We start from the raw sequence: 16,598 nt of genomic DNA on the forward strand, positions 1-16,598 counted from the left end.
AGGCCCCCGTCCACTTATAAGCACCCCCCATTCACTGTTCTGTCAGATTTTCTTTGTGACGTGTGTGCACTCATAGCTGACAACGAGGCACTCTAAAGCACCCACGGCAGCAGACCTGAGATGTATTTTGGGGTGTAAGCAAAGCTAGCATTATTGTGCAAAAATAATTATTGATATGAGCAAAGGTGATGGAAAAAAGTGGGCGGTGAGTGAAGGGATTCATGTAGTGTCTGGGCTTCATTTTAGCCACACCCACAAAATATCAGGAAAACTAAAATGGTGATTCATAGGCAGTGGTTCCTGATGTTTTGGCCATTTTCTACTCACACACAGTGTAGGGAGTCCTCGCGCTAAGACGCACTCGACCTAAGGCATTTCGACTTTACAACGGTTACGCCCGGTCCGCCATTTTGGCCCCGTCCACTATTTTGGCTCCTCGTCCACCATATAGCCCGCAGTGTTTTCCTCTCGTCCACTATTTAGCGCTTAGCTAATGCTAGCGCTTGTGCACTTGTGGGAGTATCTTTGGCTTTTTTTGCCCTCTTTTTTTTTCTACATCATGGCCTCAAAGAAGAAAGCTATGTCTTCTATGAATGTTGATCCAGCCAAAAGAAAAAGAATTACCATGGAAATAAAGCTAGACATCATAAAAAGGCATCATAAAAGACTCGGACTTCAGTCACACAGCATCTTATTATTTTAATTTTAATGTATTTTAGATTTCTTTATGCCAATTCTTTTTAGATAAAAAATTAACTTTTATGGGGAAATTCGACTAAATCGAAATTCGGGTTAAATCGCTAGCGTAGGAACGGAACTCCGACGTAACTCGAGGGCTCCCTGTACTTGGTGCAGTCTTTTGTTTCAATTTGGGTTTATGAAATTTAGCTAAAAACAGGATAAACGATGTGATGTGCGCTTTGCTGTACTGACCCGCTCTCCCTCGCTCACACTCACACACACACAGAGCGCATATCTCCTTTCAGCCGGCGGCGGTCTTAACCAGACGCGCTACATCCCAGCCGATCTATTATCTGCGCGTGACAGATGTATTCACGTAACGGTTTTGATAGCTATTGATTGGCGCGGCCCAAGTCGGTTAAGAACAGGAGAAAAATGAGATTCCAAAATCAACATGGCTGTGGGCGGCCATGTTTGTTAAGGTGAAGGGGGTGCTTTCAAAAGAGGATGCTGAGGACAATTGGGTGTGTTGCCGTTAGTAGGGGCGAGCACACACTCTTGGGGCACAAACAAGCTGATTGAAAACACGTGAGTGTACGCGCGCGCATGCGCGTGTGACCTTGGCGTGGCCCGGTGGTAAAGTGGGACATGAAGTGAGTCGGCGTGTGAGCAGCCAAGCGTTGGGGCCCCCTCAGATTAGCAGACTTTATTACTGCCACCAAGCGCTAGCCTGACAAATCCTCTTATTTCATTCGAGCCTCTTTTACCTCAGCCTCGCTCTTTCTCATTTCCTCACTCACCTTTTATTTAGCCCCCCCTTCCATTCTTTACTCCCAAAACGCCACCTCTTCCTCCCCCTTTCACCCTCCCTTGTGTTTCTCCGAGCACCTTAGCACCTCGCTCACGGACTTGGGTCAATTTCCTCACTTTCTCATTGTTTCCCTCCTCCGCTTCACAACCTTTTCGCTCCACCCCCTCCTCCACCCCCTCTACCTCCCACTCTATGCTGTGATGAATCTGTGGACAGGGGCTAATAATTGTACTTCAGCCCAAGTGCTCATTTTTCTTAGCGTTTGAAAGGCATGACAGGCAGGAGCTCTTTTTCTCAGCTCACCCCCACCCAAGCGACCCCTATCCCATCAGCACCTCCTGGACCGCCTCACCCCATCCCATCCCTTCCCCTTCTCGCTTTTCTTCCCGGTCATACACAGTTGTCGGGGAAAATAACTCAGGGTTTACAAGGTCATGCTGTCTCTCACTGAGGACACGCTGGGGAATTTGAGGATTTCCTCGACGGAGCAGTGACTTCCATACATTGAATAAATAAACACCTGCAAGTTATAGATGATGTGGGAAGACCAGCAGGGGGGAAATAAATGAAGAGTTCAAATGCAAAAGTTAGGAGTTGTCTGGTTTTGTGGTTAAATGACATCAAAGCTCTCGGAAAATCTTTTTCAAGTTTTTTTTTTAATTGCTGCAGGGTTCCTGCAGAGCCATAAAAAGTTTTAAAAGGCATTGAATCCATGAATCTAAAAACAAGGCCTTAAGTAGCATTAAATGTCTTAAATTGAGTCTTAAAATGTTTTAACACTGGTTAAAAAGTAAAGTAAGTGTTCAAAAAGGTTACTGTCAATAACTTAGTCTGAAATCTCAAAATAAACTAAAATTCTTTTTAAAAACAAAATACAGAATGACTCTGACTCACACAGTCAGGACAGAGGAGCCAACAAAACGGTTACGTTTGTCGTCGAGGGCTCTACACGCATCATTTGTGACCTGTAGCGACTTTGGACAACACGGGACATTGGGAATTGTCTCTTGAATTTCATTTCCTGGATGTTAACTTGCCTTAAGCTGTTAGAACTCTGCTTTATTGACACAAACTTAAAATTCCCCAAATGGACGAAAACATTGGAAGCAGAAATCAAATATAATTTTAATCAATATACAAAAAAAGTGGAGATCTCTGATTTTGAAGTGTTCAAGTGGACATGATAGCGATGGGAAACAGCGCAGTGGACGAGTGGGTATAGTACATCTGTCCTCCGAGGGCTTGCATGGAGTTTTCTTTGGGTACCCCGACTTCCCCCACATTCCAAAAACATGCATGTTGCATTCATTGGTGACTCTAAATTCATGTGAATGTTAATGTTGCTAAGCCTATATGATTAGCGACCAATCCATATACCACACCTCTTGGGAAGCAACTATAGTGAGAATAGGTTGGGACCCAAAATGGCGCCCTGTGGGATGCCCCCAGCTAGTGAAAATGCAACGGACTCACTCTCAACAGTGGAAAACTTGAAATGGAGCTGTGGAAAAAATGAAGAGACCTGAAAGAAAAAAAAAAACGAAGAAAACAAAAATTCTTTTTACTCAAACATACAGTGATAATAGCAAAACCAGTGAGAATTAATAAATATATTAATTTAACTGGCTGGTGACCAATCCAGGGTGTACAAATTCAGCTAAGATAGCGAGTGAAGACAAGCACTATAGAGAAAAAGCACAAGAACACATCCACTGAACAGCAACTGTATTTAACATCCTGAGTCGAGGCGGTATGCGGTCCTAAGAGAGCATAAACTAATTAACTATACGTGTAAAAAGGGGTTTGGCTGTGTGACAAACGGTGGTCCCTTACAGTGTCATTTGTGCGCGAGGCGTAAATGCACACAACGCAGCAGGGTGACGACGCCCCACTGTGCTGTTTAGCTCCGAAGCAGCAGCGACTGTACAGAAGTCGGAAAGAGAAATGATAAGAAAAATCATTAGGCAGTAGTTGTGCTTTTAATAACACAAACGCAACTCTCCAATGACAACATATTACCACTACAAGTCATCACATGCATGCGCTGTCTATATTTTAGCTTGAATGTTGTATTTAATAAATACAAATAAATAAATAAATAAATAAATAATAAGAAGAAGAAGAAGAATGAAGGAAATTCCACTGAATTGTTCAGCTATATAGTGATACTTTGACTTACAAATACCCCAACTTACAAGTTTTTTGTATAGTTACAGTTGCTGGTAAAAGGCAGTACGACAAGAGCTGAGCCACGGAAATGACACACAAAGAAAATTTGCATCAAGCAGCCGACGAGAGCAGCTAAACAGCGTGATGACTGACTGGACTCTACAGCAGCTCTTAATGAAAATGTATCAGCAGTTTTAATCACAATGTGGCCCTCACCACAACAAGAGATGGAAAGAGAGCAGAGTGGGCGGCCGAGGGAGGAGGAGGAGGAGGAAAGGCAGAGATTTTATTGCCGGCTGTAGTTAGATGGTAAATTTCCTCCTGGCAGATATTTATTGAGTTAGTCGAGTCTAGAGAGAGCTTTAACATTGATTGTGATCATTAAATATATCCGCCGCAAATGGCGAGATGGCGTTTCCCTCAGTCAATGGAGCCGACGGGGGCTTGAATAAAGGCATAATCAAATCAATCCTCTCATAATTATTCCTTGAGAGGTGAAATTAATCACGAGGAGAAATAAAAACAATAATGGAAAATGAAATGGTCGCTCGTAAACAATTACGGCCCAAATTGAAATGAACTCAGTGAAGGGAAGAAAAGAAATTAAGGGAACAGCGACTGTTGGTTTTTGGTTCATGTCAGCTGAGCTCGTGGTGCCCATATTGTGTTCTAACACACTATTTTGTGTGTGTGTGTGTGAGTGTGTGTGTCGTGGAAGTCATTCCTAAATAATGTGTCGCGGCACATTACTGTGCTTTAAGAGGTCATCAGGTGTGTTATCCAATTTCACTCTAACTGCTCTAAAGATTTATTTTTTTAACTACAAATATTGTATTTTTGTTCATCTACTATGTACTTGTAACCTGGCAATAGCCAGACGGATTTACATATCCATCTGGTACCTCTCCACAGTAATTTCGTTGAGAAAAGGCGGGACATTCTCTACTATAATTCGAGCTGATTGGACGATGCAACACTCTACACGTTTGTTTTAACCAATCATGGCCACGGGTGAAAATTTCGTGTTCATTCTTGCCTTTAGGGGGTGTAGCACGGACATCTTACCAGCTAGAAATGCACGAAATGGCCCTCGCCTCAAATTCGAATTAAAAAAAATAAAAATAATAATCATTACATTCTATTACATATTGATATTACGGTTTGTTGATATAGAATATTATAGTGTGCTATAAAAAAAAAAAAAATCCAAAATTCTGGGAGTGGTTTTCGAGGGACTGAATGAATTGTTTCCATTCAATTTACATACAGGTTGGGAAATGCTGGATAGGTGGGGTGGGGGTCAAAGGATCAAGGTCCTCCACTTTCTTCCTCCCGCCGAGAGGAAGTGTAGCATATTGATCAGCTATCAGGACAATTCCGATACGAGCTGATCGATGACACTCGCTGTGGAAGCCTGGCAAGCTCCTCCCACTTCACTCAGGATGCTTACCGCCGGTCGTTTGATGCGCAGCGGCCCCGAAGGTCTTCTTTGATTCTGAATGCCTCGTGGAAGGATGTTACTGTGGACATCAGTTACACCTACCAAATCTGATCAGGTTCAATACAATATTCACAATTCGGTCTAATGGATATCAAGGATATAGAAAAAAAATGTTCAAATGGCTTTCCGTAAAGCTTGAGGTGATACCAGTAGGTCAAAAGAGGCACAACTACTGGTAGTGTGATTAGTACCATGGACAGCAACTGGAGGAGTTCAACTGCTTGAAGCTCTCACGATGATTATTTAGCTCCAGTGTTGCCACTAAAACCACACTGAGATAGTTTGACGACACCTGTGTTCACGAGTGTGTGTTCTGTGTATGCGTTTCCCTGGAAAATGTGGTAATGTGATGTGAAAAAAACAGCGATAAGACACCTGCGCTGTGGAGTGCACTGCTGATTAGGGCAGGGCGGGACACACTGGCACTATCGCGTTCCTTCTGTGTATACAAGCGCAGCATGTGTCCAAACATGTGTTCTTTTTATTTTGGAATATTAACAGTAATAATAATAATAAAAAAGGAACATGTGGGCATCTGTGTGATCAGCTGCTACATCTGTTTTTTGTTTTGTTTTGTTGTTGTTGTTTTTTTATTTGCACAGTCCACCTGCATGCACTCGTAAATAAAAAATAAGAAAAGCAGTCGTTATATGAAATGACGCTGTAAGCGTGTTTTATTGCTGCATAAGAAACAGTGGTGGCCTCAGCGTTGCTTGTTTGCTGCCTACACAAATATCTCCCCCTAATGGCCAGCTGATTAACACACTCTCCTTTTAATGTGCTTCAAGCAAAACACACTTTACTGGAAACATACATCGTGTATATTTGCATATTTGTTTTCTCAAAGCTCACATTTGTCTCTCTTTTCTCTGCACAGATATCCCTCCACTGGAACGCTGATGTTTCAAGATGGACGAACAGCACCCGGACTGCCATAAAGCACAAGGTCTCAAAAAGCAACCCAAACAACGGCGGTGTAACTTGGACCCCCCTTTGCCCCCATTAGCACCCTGCCCAATACCTGCCAGTGTAAAAATAAATATTACAAAAAAAGAGCTCAAGAGGAAGAAAAATACACTAGACTGAAATCCACCACATTTCCTTCTAATCTAAATGACAAGGAAATCAAAAAATACATTTCTTATTTAAAAAAAACAAACAAAAACCTCCAAATTGTAAGAAACTCTTACCAGAGTGTAGTTTATAAATAAATAAGTCCATTCATAAAGAAAACTGGAGGGAAAAAAAAAATGATGAAGTGATGTCCACACCCCTTTAGCACACATCCACAAATCAGGATGTTGTAAATATTGTATAGACAACAGATAGGGACATTATTAAAAAAAAAAAAAAAAAAAAAAAAAGTGGAACTATAATATATAGAATCAAACCTCTATGTGTGTTGGTATAGCCATGAGTTTCTCATTGTTTCTTTAGACCCGATCTTGACGGATTACCACACAAGTCGGTAACATTTACAGAGAGGAGACCAAAAAATACAAATAAAAAGAAATAAACAAGAAACATGACCTAGCAAGATAGACTATTTGGACGAAAGAGTATTAGGGCCACAATGAATAATCAGATGTAACTTTACGAGTTGTCTATTATTATCATAGGAGAAAGGTCACAATACCAGAACAAATGTTTTAAGGCTAAAATTTAAAAGTTATTTTATTTAAAAATTAAATTGATTTTAGTTTTGTACAATGTATTTTTACTCATGTGAAATATTGTTTTCTCATTCAATACATTAATTTTTTTTTGAATATTGCAATTTATTATGTAAAAATTACTACTACATTCCTTTTTAATACAATCTTTTACTGTAAAAGTCCCACGTTTCCCTTGTAATAGTGCCACTTTTTATTACAATATATTCACTTTTCTCTCATATATATTTTTTGTAATTGTAATTGTAAAATGACATCTTCATTATTATAAAATGATGTCTCCAAATTCGCTATTATTTTTCTTATTATAACTTTACTCTCATAATTGTTTCTTGCAATACAATAAATTATGAACGTTTTGTAATATTGTGACAAAAAAATTACTCACAATTGCACGGTTTCCTGTATCCGTAAGATTGCACTCTACACTTCTTGTGACTTTGTGTCTCCAAATTCTACCACGGCTTAACCATTTTTTGTTTCTTTGTTTGTTTTCCTTAAGTATAATTAAGATACAATTGATTTCTTTGGTCGCACAATTATAAGTATACTCTCATAAAATAATTTCCTTCTTGTAACATTTTGACCGTATATTTACCATAAGTGTAATTTCATCATTCTTGTTAAGTGTTAGTTAAAAAAAGAAAACTTTTTCACTCCATATCCAATGACTTTGTCTTGTATTTTATTTTTCATTTCAGTGTGGCCCTAATACTACTGCAAAAATCTGTGACACTATTGCAGGAATCAGACACACAAACTACATAGAGTGATCTTTTACTTTTTTAACAAGGAGAAAAATCAAGAAAAAAGGAGCAGAAACCAGTTGTAAATCTTTCCCCTTCCCACCAAGCAGTGTACATGTGACCTCACCCCCCTTCGCCCCATTGCGGCGTGTCCATACACAGTGGCGCTTTTGGCAGCTCTTATCAAGCAATGCACTCAATGAGGCTCGAGCCCCCCCTCCCCAATTCTTTTCTTTTTTTTTTTTTTTTTTTGGACAACACCGAGCGTGACTCCCTGATCCTCAGACGGCCCGGATCTGGGCGGTGCTCTCGCCCTGCGCCACCAGGCGCTCACTCAGCTCCCACAGGCCGGCAGCGGCGTCCGCGTCCTGGGCCTGGGCGGAGGGCTCGCAGCGGAAGCAGTTGTTGAAGTACATGCCCCCCAGGCCCTCCAGCTCGGGGGCCACGGCGCAGTACACGGTGGTGGCGGCGCCTTGTTGCTGCGGAAAGACAAACCAAACACACACATGAACTCAGCAAAGGAAACACACAAAGTGGACATGCTGCCTCTCCTGTACATATATTTATATACATATATTTATTTATCTATGTCTCTACTGGGTGTCTATGGGACCATGCGAGCAAGAACACCACGACGGATCGAGTTTTTTGTGTGTACAGTGAACCCCAGTATGGGCCCAAAATTTTTCGGGGAACATATTTGTTGTTCTTGTGATTATGCCTCAAACAAAAATATTGCTTTGGTGCCATTTGGTGGCATCTTGGCGCTTTATTTATTCAGGCAATAGCATTGTCTAATGGAAAATAGTGCTTTGCTGCCATTTTGTGGCATCTGTAGTCAATTCTGAACATTTTGAAGCAAGTATCAATTTTCTTTGGCTATGCCTCGCGGATAGCAAGGGTTCACTGTATATGTGAAAGGACAAGGTTATAAATAGGTATATTTTTCACATGGGATTAGTGCGCAGCAGCACGGTGGACTAATGGTTAGCTCACAGTTCTGAGGTTTAGGGTTCAAATCTCAGCTCAGTACTCTGGCTTACTCAAATGTTCCAAACAAAAATGCATGTTGGGTTCATTGAAGACTTGTCAATAGGTGTGAATGTTAGTGTGAATGGTTGTTTGTCCAAACGGGCCCTGTGATTGGCCGGTCCGGGGTGTACCCCACTTCTGTTGCCCAAGGTCAGCTGAGATAGACCATCTTGCCCTCCATCCTAATGTGGACAAGCGCGCTAGGAAATGGGTAGGAAGGAAACCAAGGAAAGCGTGAACAGATTGGGCCCCGAAATTGAGCCCTGTGGGACACCCAATCTAATGGAGCTGTAACAGGTGAATACTGGCCTTACTGAATGAAACACATGATTTAAATGATGTCACCAATTATTTGCTTCTCAATCCCACTTATTATGGAGACAAATGAGATGAATGTTTTATGTTCTCTGATTGTTTGGTGACCAGTCAGGGGTGTAGCAAACTTCTTTCACCCCTAAGTCAACTAAGATAGACCCTAATGATGACAAACACTACAGAAAATAGACAGCTAGATGGAATTAGCATGGCTTTAGGGAAGTTGTAGGGGAAATGATACACGTTGAACTGTGTACCACTTTCTCACACACGCACAAGCACACACCGGGTATGACTCTTTGTCAGTAAGTCTTCTAAGCTGAGTTTGCAGGGCATCAAACCATAATGCATGGACGCCAAGTTGTCTCACACGCTGCGGCTGGTCAGTCAGTCACTAATTAGTACGGATATTCACGGCGGATCTGTGACATTTTGAAAACCAAGACGTCAGACAGAATTACACACATTAGCCAAGAGACTCAAAGGCTTCCATAATAAATAAATAAATAAAATAAAATAAATAAAAAGCCTCTGTGACAGCTTTCACCAGCACCACCAAAGTGGACATGTGAAATGTTTTCACCTCTTTATCTGAAAGCGGCAAAAGTCGACGGAGGGAAACTACTGCATGCGTCCGCGCACGAACACACAGACTCCATGAAAAGCCGTTTGAGCATTTATTCCATATTTTTGATATCCAGCTTAAGTTCCATGTACTAGTACGCTCACTGTACTCACTAGTTAGATAATTCAGCGCACTGGTAGAAAGACTCAATACTTTTTCCACTACGACCAGCAGGATGAGTACATAACTAGCCAGGTAAAACTGTGCACTAATACTAATAGAGAATATTTTACCAATTCGGTAATGTTGAACTAGTATTCAAACAGTCAATCTACAAAAAAAAGTATACTATTACATGGACCTTAAGCTATAGCAGATATTGCGAATATGCAATAAATGCTCAAATGGCTTTTCATACACACACGGACACGCATACACGCCAACTGTTTGAACCCACAGCTGTGCTTCCACATGCTAAATGCAAATGAAGAAAAAAAAGATTCCAAGATTTGTCATCAATGAAGCTGCAAGCTAGTGCTGGAAGTAAACTTGGGCGCCGGCGTTTGAAGCGCGGCGTGATGAGAAAAGCACAACATCTTGCTGTAACCTGCCAGCCGGCCGATAACTGGGCCCCGGCGTGGCGTCTCATGTATCAAAGATGGGACAAATGCCAAGCAGTGTCTCTCTGAGCTGGAAGGTTCACACGGATGGCGCTCGTCTGCGTGATTTCAAACCAAGCAGCCTTCAACACGGATGACTTTGAGTCCAGCTACTAAACACTGGCCACAAAAGAAGATGGAATTAGGGAAACTTGCTGATGCCTTTTTGTTAGCTTTGAATCCAGTGGTGGCCAAAGAAAGTATTCTTTAATCTGACATTTCAAGAGTCCTGTAATATTTGTTCAATTCATTTAGCTGTCTCTCCGAATATGCAACTAATTATTATTATTCATTTTGTAATTATTAACATTTATCACTTTATTTTCCCATTCTTTAGTCCGGTATCGTTGAAAAACCCAACTATTTGCTAAAGGAAAGTAAAAATATTGAATTAGCGCCATCTTGCATTATCTTGATTTGACCCTCACAAAATGTTTTTTGTTGTATTGTTTGTCAATACGTTCCCTATGATTGGCTGGCAACCAGTCAAAGGTGTACCCACTTCTTTCTCCCAAAGTCAGCAGAGATAGGCTCCGCCCAAATGAGGACAAGCGCTCTAGAAGACAGATTGATGTAAGCAGCTATAGTGAGAACAGGTTGGGACTCAGAATTGAGCCCTGGGGGACGCCACAATCCAGTAACAGCTGATGCTGGTCCGAAGATGAAATTTTTAATGAAATATATGAGTTAAGCCACGTGACATCTGCTATATGTGTAGCTAATGATTTGAAACAACAAAAGATGAAAAACAGACACTAAAAGGTTGACAGTCCCTTTTAATTATGGGCGCGTTTGGACTTGTTAGAGAACAAGTTGTGTAAAAAGTACTGACAGTGAAAAGTGTGATATGCACATTAAAAAAAAGTCATCCTAAAATCCGCTTGTATGCCCAACACTGGCAGAAAGCAGCTCACATACAAATACATTATCCAACATATCGTCATATGCGTGAATGAATGATGAGGACAATGCATTCAGATGAGTAAAGTGTGTACTTTCTCAGTCGCTGTCTCCAAGTCAATGTAACCCTCCTGATCCCATCTCAAGTGTTTTCCAGAGCATGTGGTCCAAACTGTGACGAGCGTGTGCCGTGAAGCCGATAGGGCGCCATGGGTCCGTTCTCCTGGTTTTTCTTAATGTGATATTAATGATAATGCGAGGTACACTTGCAAGTGCTATTTGTGGCGACGTTAATCAAGTGAATTTACTTCATTATCCGAGTTGAACTGCTGTGCAATTGGCAATTTAAGGGGTGCCAGACGGGAAAGGAAATAACCCAAGTGTCAGCTTTGATTAAATTTTGCAGATTTTATGACTTATCTTAAAAATAAAACAATATATAAAATATTATAACACATAATTGCACAAGCAACCATATTTGGTCACAACAAAATGGACACCGTAAAATAGCAAGAATTTCTATTTACTATGATTCAACTTTTTAAATGGTATTTTATACTCATATTTACAATCTAATTCATAATTCTGAAAATTACTTAACAGGGTTAAGACCTCATCAAAGATTGTTATAGTCAGTTTTGCAGCAGTAGAAAACTGAACGCCTTTAATTGGCCTTTGCAACAACATAGTTTACAGTAGTTGACGGGCCAGTGAGAAATCCTCATAAAAATCCAGCACCAACTTTCTGGAAACACTCTGAGATGTGATCCAAGTCTTGCAAGCCTTCACATTGACGCCCCAAACAGCCGAGGACTTCCCCCTAGCAAGACAGACGTCCCTTGTACAGAATTAGTGTGCAAAGCTCTTTAACAAGCGTATTCAAAAGCAAGTATGTACATGTGCGTATGAGGGGGGAAACGTGGTGTAACGTTCTTTTTTTTTTTTTTTTTTTTTTTTTTTTTTTGCCGTTCTCTTTTGTCATCTACTTGCATGTGACCCCCACATGTCCCTCCGTCTTCCATCTGTAAGCTATGACATTGACCTGGATGTAAATAAAGTCAGTACTGTAGAGCAGTCTGTTTTTGTACATAGAAGTTGACTTGTATATATTTAATAATAATAATAATAATAATAATGATGATAATACCGGCTATGCATGCTGAATACCTAGCAATTCTTTCAGGTACTTTTATAAATACCCTAAATTCTCATATGGCATGTCCATGAAGAAAAAAAAGTGAAAAAAAAAGTAGAAAATGGAAAATATAGGAGTAAAAAATAGATATTGTCAGGCAATATTCTCTATTCTAGGACAGTGTGTGTACAAGTCTTCCTGTTTTCTTCCTTCTGTGGGTGCTTGTGTGTTCCTGCTCACCATCTGGCTGGCTTTTGGCAGTGCTATCGACGAAAAGCGAGGTTCGAGGCAGAGCACAGCAGCGCCACGCCCGATGATTGGAGCGTACATCCACCGGTGGTCATGTGATGGAAATGTCAAAAATATATATGTAAAAATTGAGGAGGTGTGCTCTGCCCAACCTCGTGGACGATGTTGCTCTCATTCATTCAAGTGGGACTCCATATGGATTGTGCTTCGAGATTTACAACATGGTTTTGTTTTTGATTGTTTGTTTGTTTGTTTTTTTTCCCCTTTTCTCCCCCCGACATGTGGTGTTTAAACATAGATGGAGGTGTCTGATTTTTAACCTGTGCTAAAGATATTTTACATTTAATAAATAACCATTGAAATCATGATGCGTGTGTGTTTTTTGTTATGTATAGATGAGACTAGGCTCACACGATCAGGGTTCTTTGGCCGATCACCAATCAGCATCGAGTTTGAAAACAACAATAACCAATCACTAATTCAGTCAGAAGATTGAGCAATAGATCTACTTTGAAAAACTTTTTTTTTTATCTACTTTTCAGTCGACCACCACCATTCACTGGAGATGGAGAATGGCCAGGCCCACGAATTGTGAAAATCCACGTATAATTGACATCAATTTACATGCATGAAAAAAATATATATATATTCAGAAAAATGTTGACAAACATTACATATAACGTAACGTCTTATTTTCATGGAGCTGATGAATGATTGAGTAAATTAATACATTACAACCGATTACCAATTTTGCATAAAATGCTAAATATCGTCCGATCCCGAAATGTGTCAGGTCATTCATAGATCAAGTTAAAAAAAAATGTTAAAATGTATAAAATACTTTATTTTAACATTTCATTCAAGTCGTAACAATTTAAACAATGAAAAAACAAACAAAAACAAAAAAAAAAACTACTCAATGAGGTACTTTCACCTCCTCGTTATGTTTTATTGTTATGGCGGTTTGTGTTGAACTTCTTTTAAGACTTTTTAGAACGTGAAATAAAAAATATTTTAGGCTAATCAAGCCTCTGCATGACATCTTTGTGATGTTTCATATCCACCTACAATAGCTGAACATTTACAAATTATTTTATTACCCCATCCACTAATCCATTTAAAGTTATTAAAGCACTTTCCAAACACTTTGCAAATAAATGTAAATATATATATATATATATATATATATATATATATATATATATATATATATATATATATATTTACAAGCATATAATGTAAAAACAGCCGTACATATTGTCTGTGTACGTGTGTGTTTGTGTGTGTGTGTGTGTGTGTGGGGGGGGGGGGGGGGGGGGGGTGCGGGTGTGTGTGTGTGTGTGAGCCTTTAAGAGGCGGGGCCTGGTGGGGGGCTTGAAACACACTCTGTGAATCAACAATTTTGGCTCTCCTTTCCCACAATCGAGGGCACTACAGTAAGTACTGTTAATAATAATAAAAAAAAAAAAACTGGAAAAAAAGGATTGCCTTATGAAACCACGATATAGAAGGGGAAATCTGTTTGTGAAAAATAGTTTCCAAATGGGAGGTGACCACCATTCTGGAACGGATTATGGTGGTGCAAAAGGCGCCTTTGAAATGAATGAATGCGCGCGTGTGCGTGCGTGTGTGTATCTCAGCCGCGGTAACCTTTGCAAGCTGACAGCTCAACTGAGTGTGCTCAGTGCAGCTGTAGCGGGACCTTTGGCTAACGTGCCCCCTCTCACCAAACAAGCTGTCCCTCCATTCAGCTTGCCCAGTGGAGCAGGAGGTGAGCAGATTAGCACCTTTCTCGCACTGAAAACACACCCCAACTCACAGAACACTGACCTGTGTCCAGTGCTGAGAAGTGAACACTAATTCTGTCCTGTACTTAAAAAAGACTTTTTTCCCCTTTTTTTTGTTAAGAATCTGTACTTCACTAATGCTAAAAAGCAAATCAACAGAAGCAGAATGGTGTCCGACTCCTATTAAAAAAAAAAATTAAAAAAAATAAAAAGTCTGGATGTGATTGGTGTATTTTTGAAACAGCTTCTTGCCCAGTTTGCAAAAAAAGTAGTAGCTGTAAATTAGTACCTGTAAATAAGTAACTAAACAACTTTAGGCTGGTATTTCAAATGGTGCGTGTCGACTTTTTCTATTCACTCTAATTCTGAAACATAAGACATGTAGCGTGATTTCTATCGTCTTCTTTATATTTTACTTGAGTACATTTCAAAGTACTTTTTACTTAAGTACAAGGATCGCATTAATACTCCTATTTTTAGCAATGTCTCTCTTTACACAACTTTCTGTATTTCTACTTAATATAGAGTACTTGTGCCACTTGACTGACCTGTGTCCCCCCTGGCAGAGGTAGTCCAAGGTTCAGCATGGAGGTGTAGCGGCTTTGCTAAATGCACGGCGCAAATAAAAGGTCAGCTTTTAATAGAAACAGAACAAATCACCCACTGCAATGAAGCGGCGAACGGGCCCGTCCAACCTTTACAAGGAGCAGGTAATCGGACTGATCCCCGCAAATTGACCATCACGGCTCTCCCCTGTGATTAAGCCCCTCCTGGTCTTCGGTGGGTGCTAAACTCTTATTCATAGCCTCTATTAGCCCACTGGATGTGGCTAATACTCACCTAGTGGCAACGTGTTCCCCTCGGGGGGCATTAGGGACAGGATGGAGACTGTGGCCCTTCTTTCATCATGCCCGCTCAAGCTGAGGCTTTCTTTTTTCTTCCCCAGACAAAGTAATCCGTACAACAGAATTTAGGGACTATGCCAACAGTGTTCGCCGTAGTCAAGGTCTATCTTCTATAAAGCCACCACCAGCAAAGGACAGACAGAGATGGATGGAACGAAAAGGCATCCGGCGTTGGAGTGACCAATGGGGACAGACAGACCACAAACAGACATGGACCGATGGAGTGACCAACCAAGACCAAACTAAATACCTAACCGCATTACAGGCCAACCAACGTTGAAACCAACCTACTGACCCACAGAACTACCAGAACATACCAACCAACCAACCAACAAAGCAAGACCGACCGACCGACCGACAGATAGATAGATAGATAGATAGATAGATAGATAGATAGATAGATAGATAGATAGATAGATGGATAGATGGATAGATGGATGGATGGATGGATGGATGGATGGATGGATGGATGGATGGATGGATGGATGGATGGATGGATGGATGGATGAACAGACTGAAAAACTGAGACCAACTGGAATCAAAGATGGACCGACCGATTCACTGACCGATCAACCAGGACTGCATGACCGACAGACTAATCAGCTGTGACCGACAAACCAGAAGACTGACCACTTGAGATCGACCGAGACTGATTCGGACCAACTTACAGACAGACGGACTTACCGATTGGCAAGTCGACACACCAGGACCAACCAACGCTTTATCCAATGGACGGACAGGCCGACGGCCCAATAGACCGAATGACGGGCAGACAAACGGGATCAAACAACTGTGCAACCTGGATAGATTGACTGACCAGGACCGATGGACCTGGTCTGACTGACCGACAAACAGACCAACATATCAACACATAATCCATTCCAACTGGATTGTGACGAACCCAACTGAAGTGTACGGCTTGTTTTCAACGCCTGGTAACTACTGAGCCTCTTTCCAGATGGGCCTGTTAACGCTCTTACTTTGTGTCAAAGAGATTGAGTAGGGGAACACTGGGATAAATTATGTAGGAGGTACAAGAGGGCCCTCATTGGCCCCTCTTTTCTGCGCCAAATAATATCAACATCATTGAATGCCTGCTTGGGGGACCAAAAAAGGTGAAGGTGAGCGAAGCGCCAAGGTAAGAGGAGACGCAAAGGGACCAGGGGGGGCACCAAGGAGGCAGGCGGCGAGGATATGACTCTGTAGGCTGTAGGACGCGAGGCATCCAAGGGGAAAATGACAGCCAGCCTGAAGGACTTGCGCAGCGACTGTGAAACAATCTCATTTTTATCCGGAGACGACAGGACTTCCGAAGTGATCCGCACAACCTAATTATTTTGCCCTAATAAAAGCAACATATGCTAAGACAATAAAAGGCCTTATTGGACAGCTATTCATTAAAGGGGAGCAGTAAAAGGTGCAGAGACTCGGGCACAGGGATTACCTTTTTAAAAGGGCTTTTCTCCTCAG

The 16,598-nt window shown here is 41.1% G+C and overlaps 2 protein-coding genes across 2 annotated transcripts in view; one reads left to right on the forward strand and one right to left on the reverse strand.

The window, feature by feature from the left end:
- Positions 1 to 12,010, forward strand: part of mafb (MAF bZIP transcription factor b) — a 52,801-nt gene extending 40,791 nt beyond the window's left edge. Inside the window, exon 3 of the mRNA XM_077515819.1 lies at positions 6,040 to 12,010. The gene's annotated coding sequence lies outside the window, so the exon portion shown is untranslated. The remainder of the gene's footprint in view (positions 1 to 6,039) is intronic.
- wwox (WW domain containing oxidoreductase) overlaps positions 5,809 to 16,598 on the reverse strand; it is a 207,280-nt gene continuing 196,490 nt past the window's right edge. Inside the window, exon 9 of the mRNA XM_077515816.1 lies at positions 5,809 to 8,060. Within this exon, the coding sequence (XP_077371942.1) occupies positions 7,863 to 8,060 (198 nt within the window). The 3' untranslated portion in view covers positions 5,809 to 7,862. The remainder of the gene's footprint in view (positions 8,061 to 16,598) is intronic.

Source organism: Festucalex cinctus, chromosome 3 (assembly GCF_051991245.1).
Source record: "Festucalex cinctus isolate MCC-2025b chromosome 3, RoL_Fcin_1.0, whole genome shotgun sequence".
NCBI lineage: Eukaryota > Metazoa > Chordata > Actinopteri > Syngnathiformes > Syngnathidae > Festucalex > Festucalex cinctus.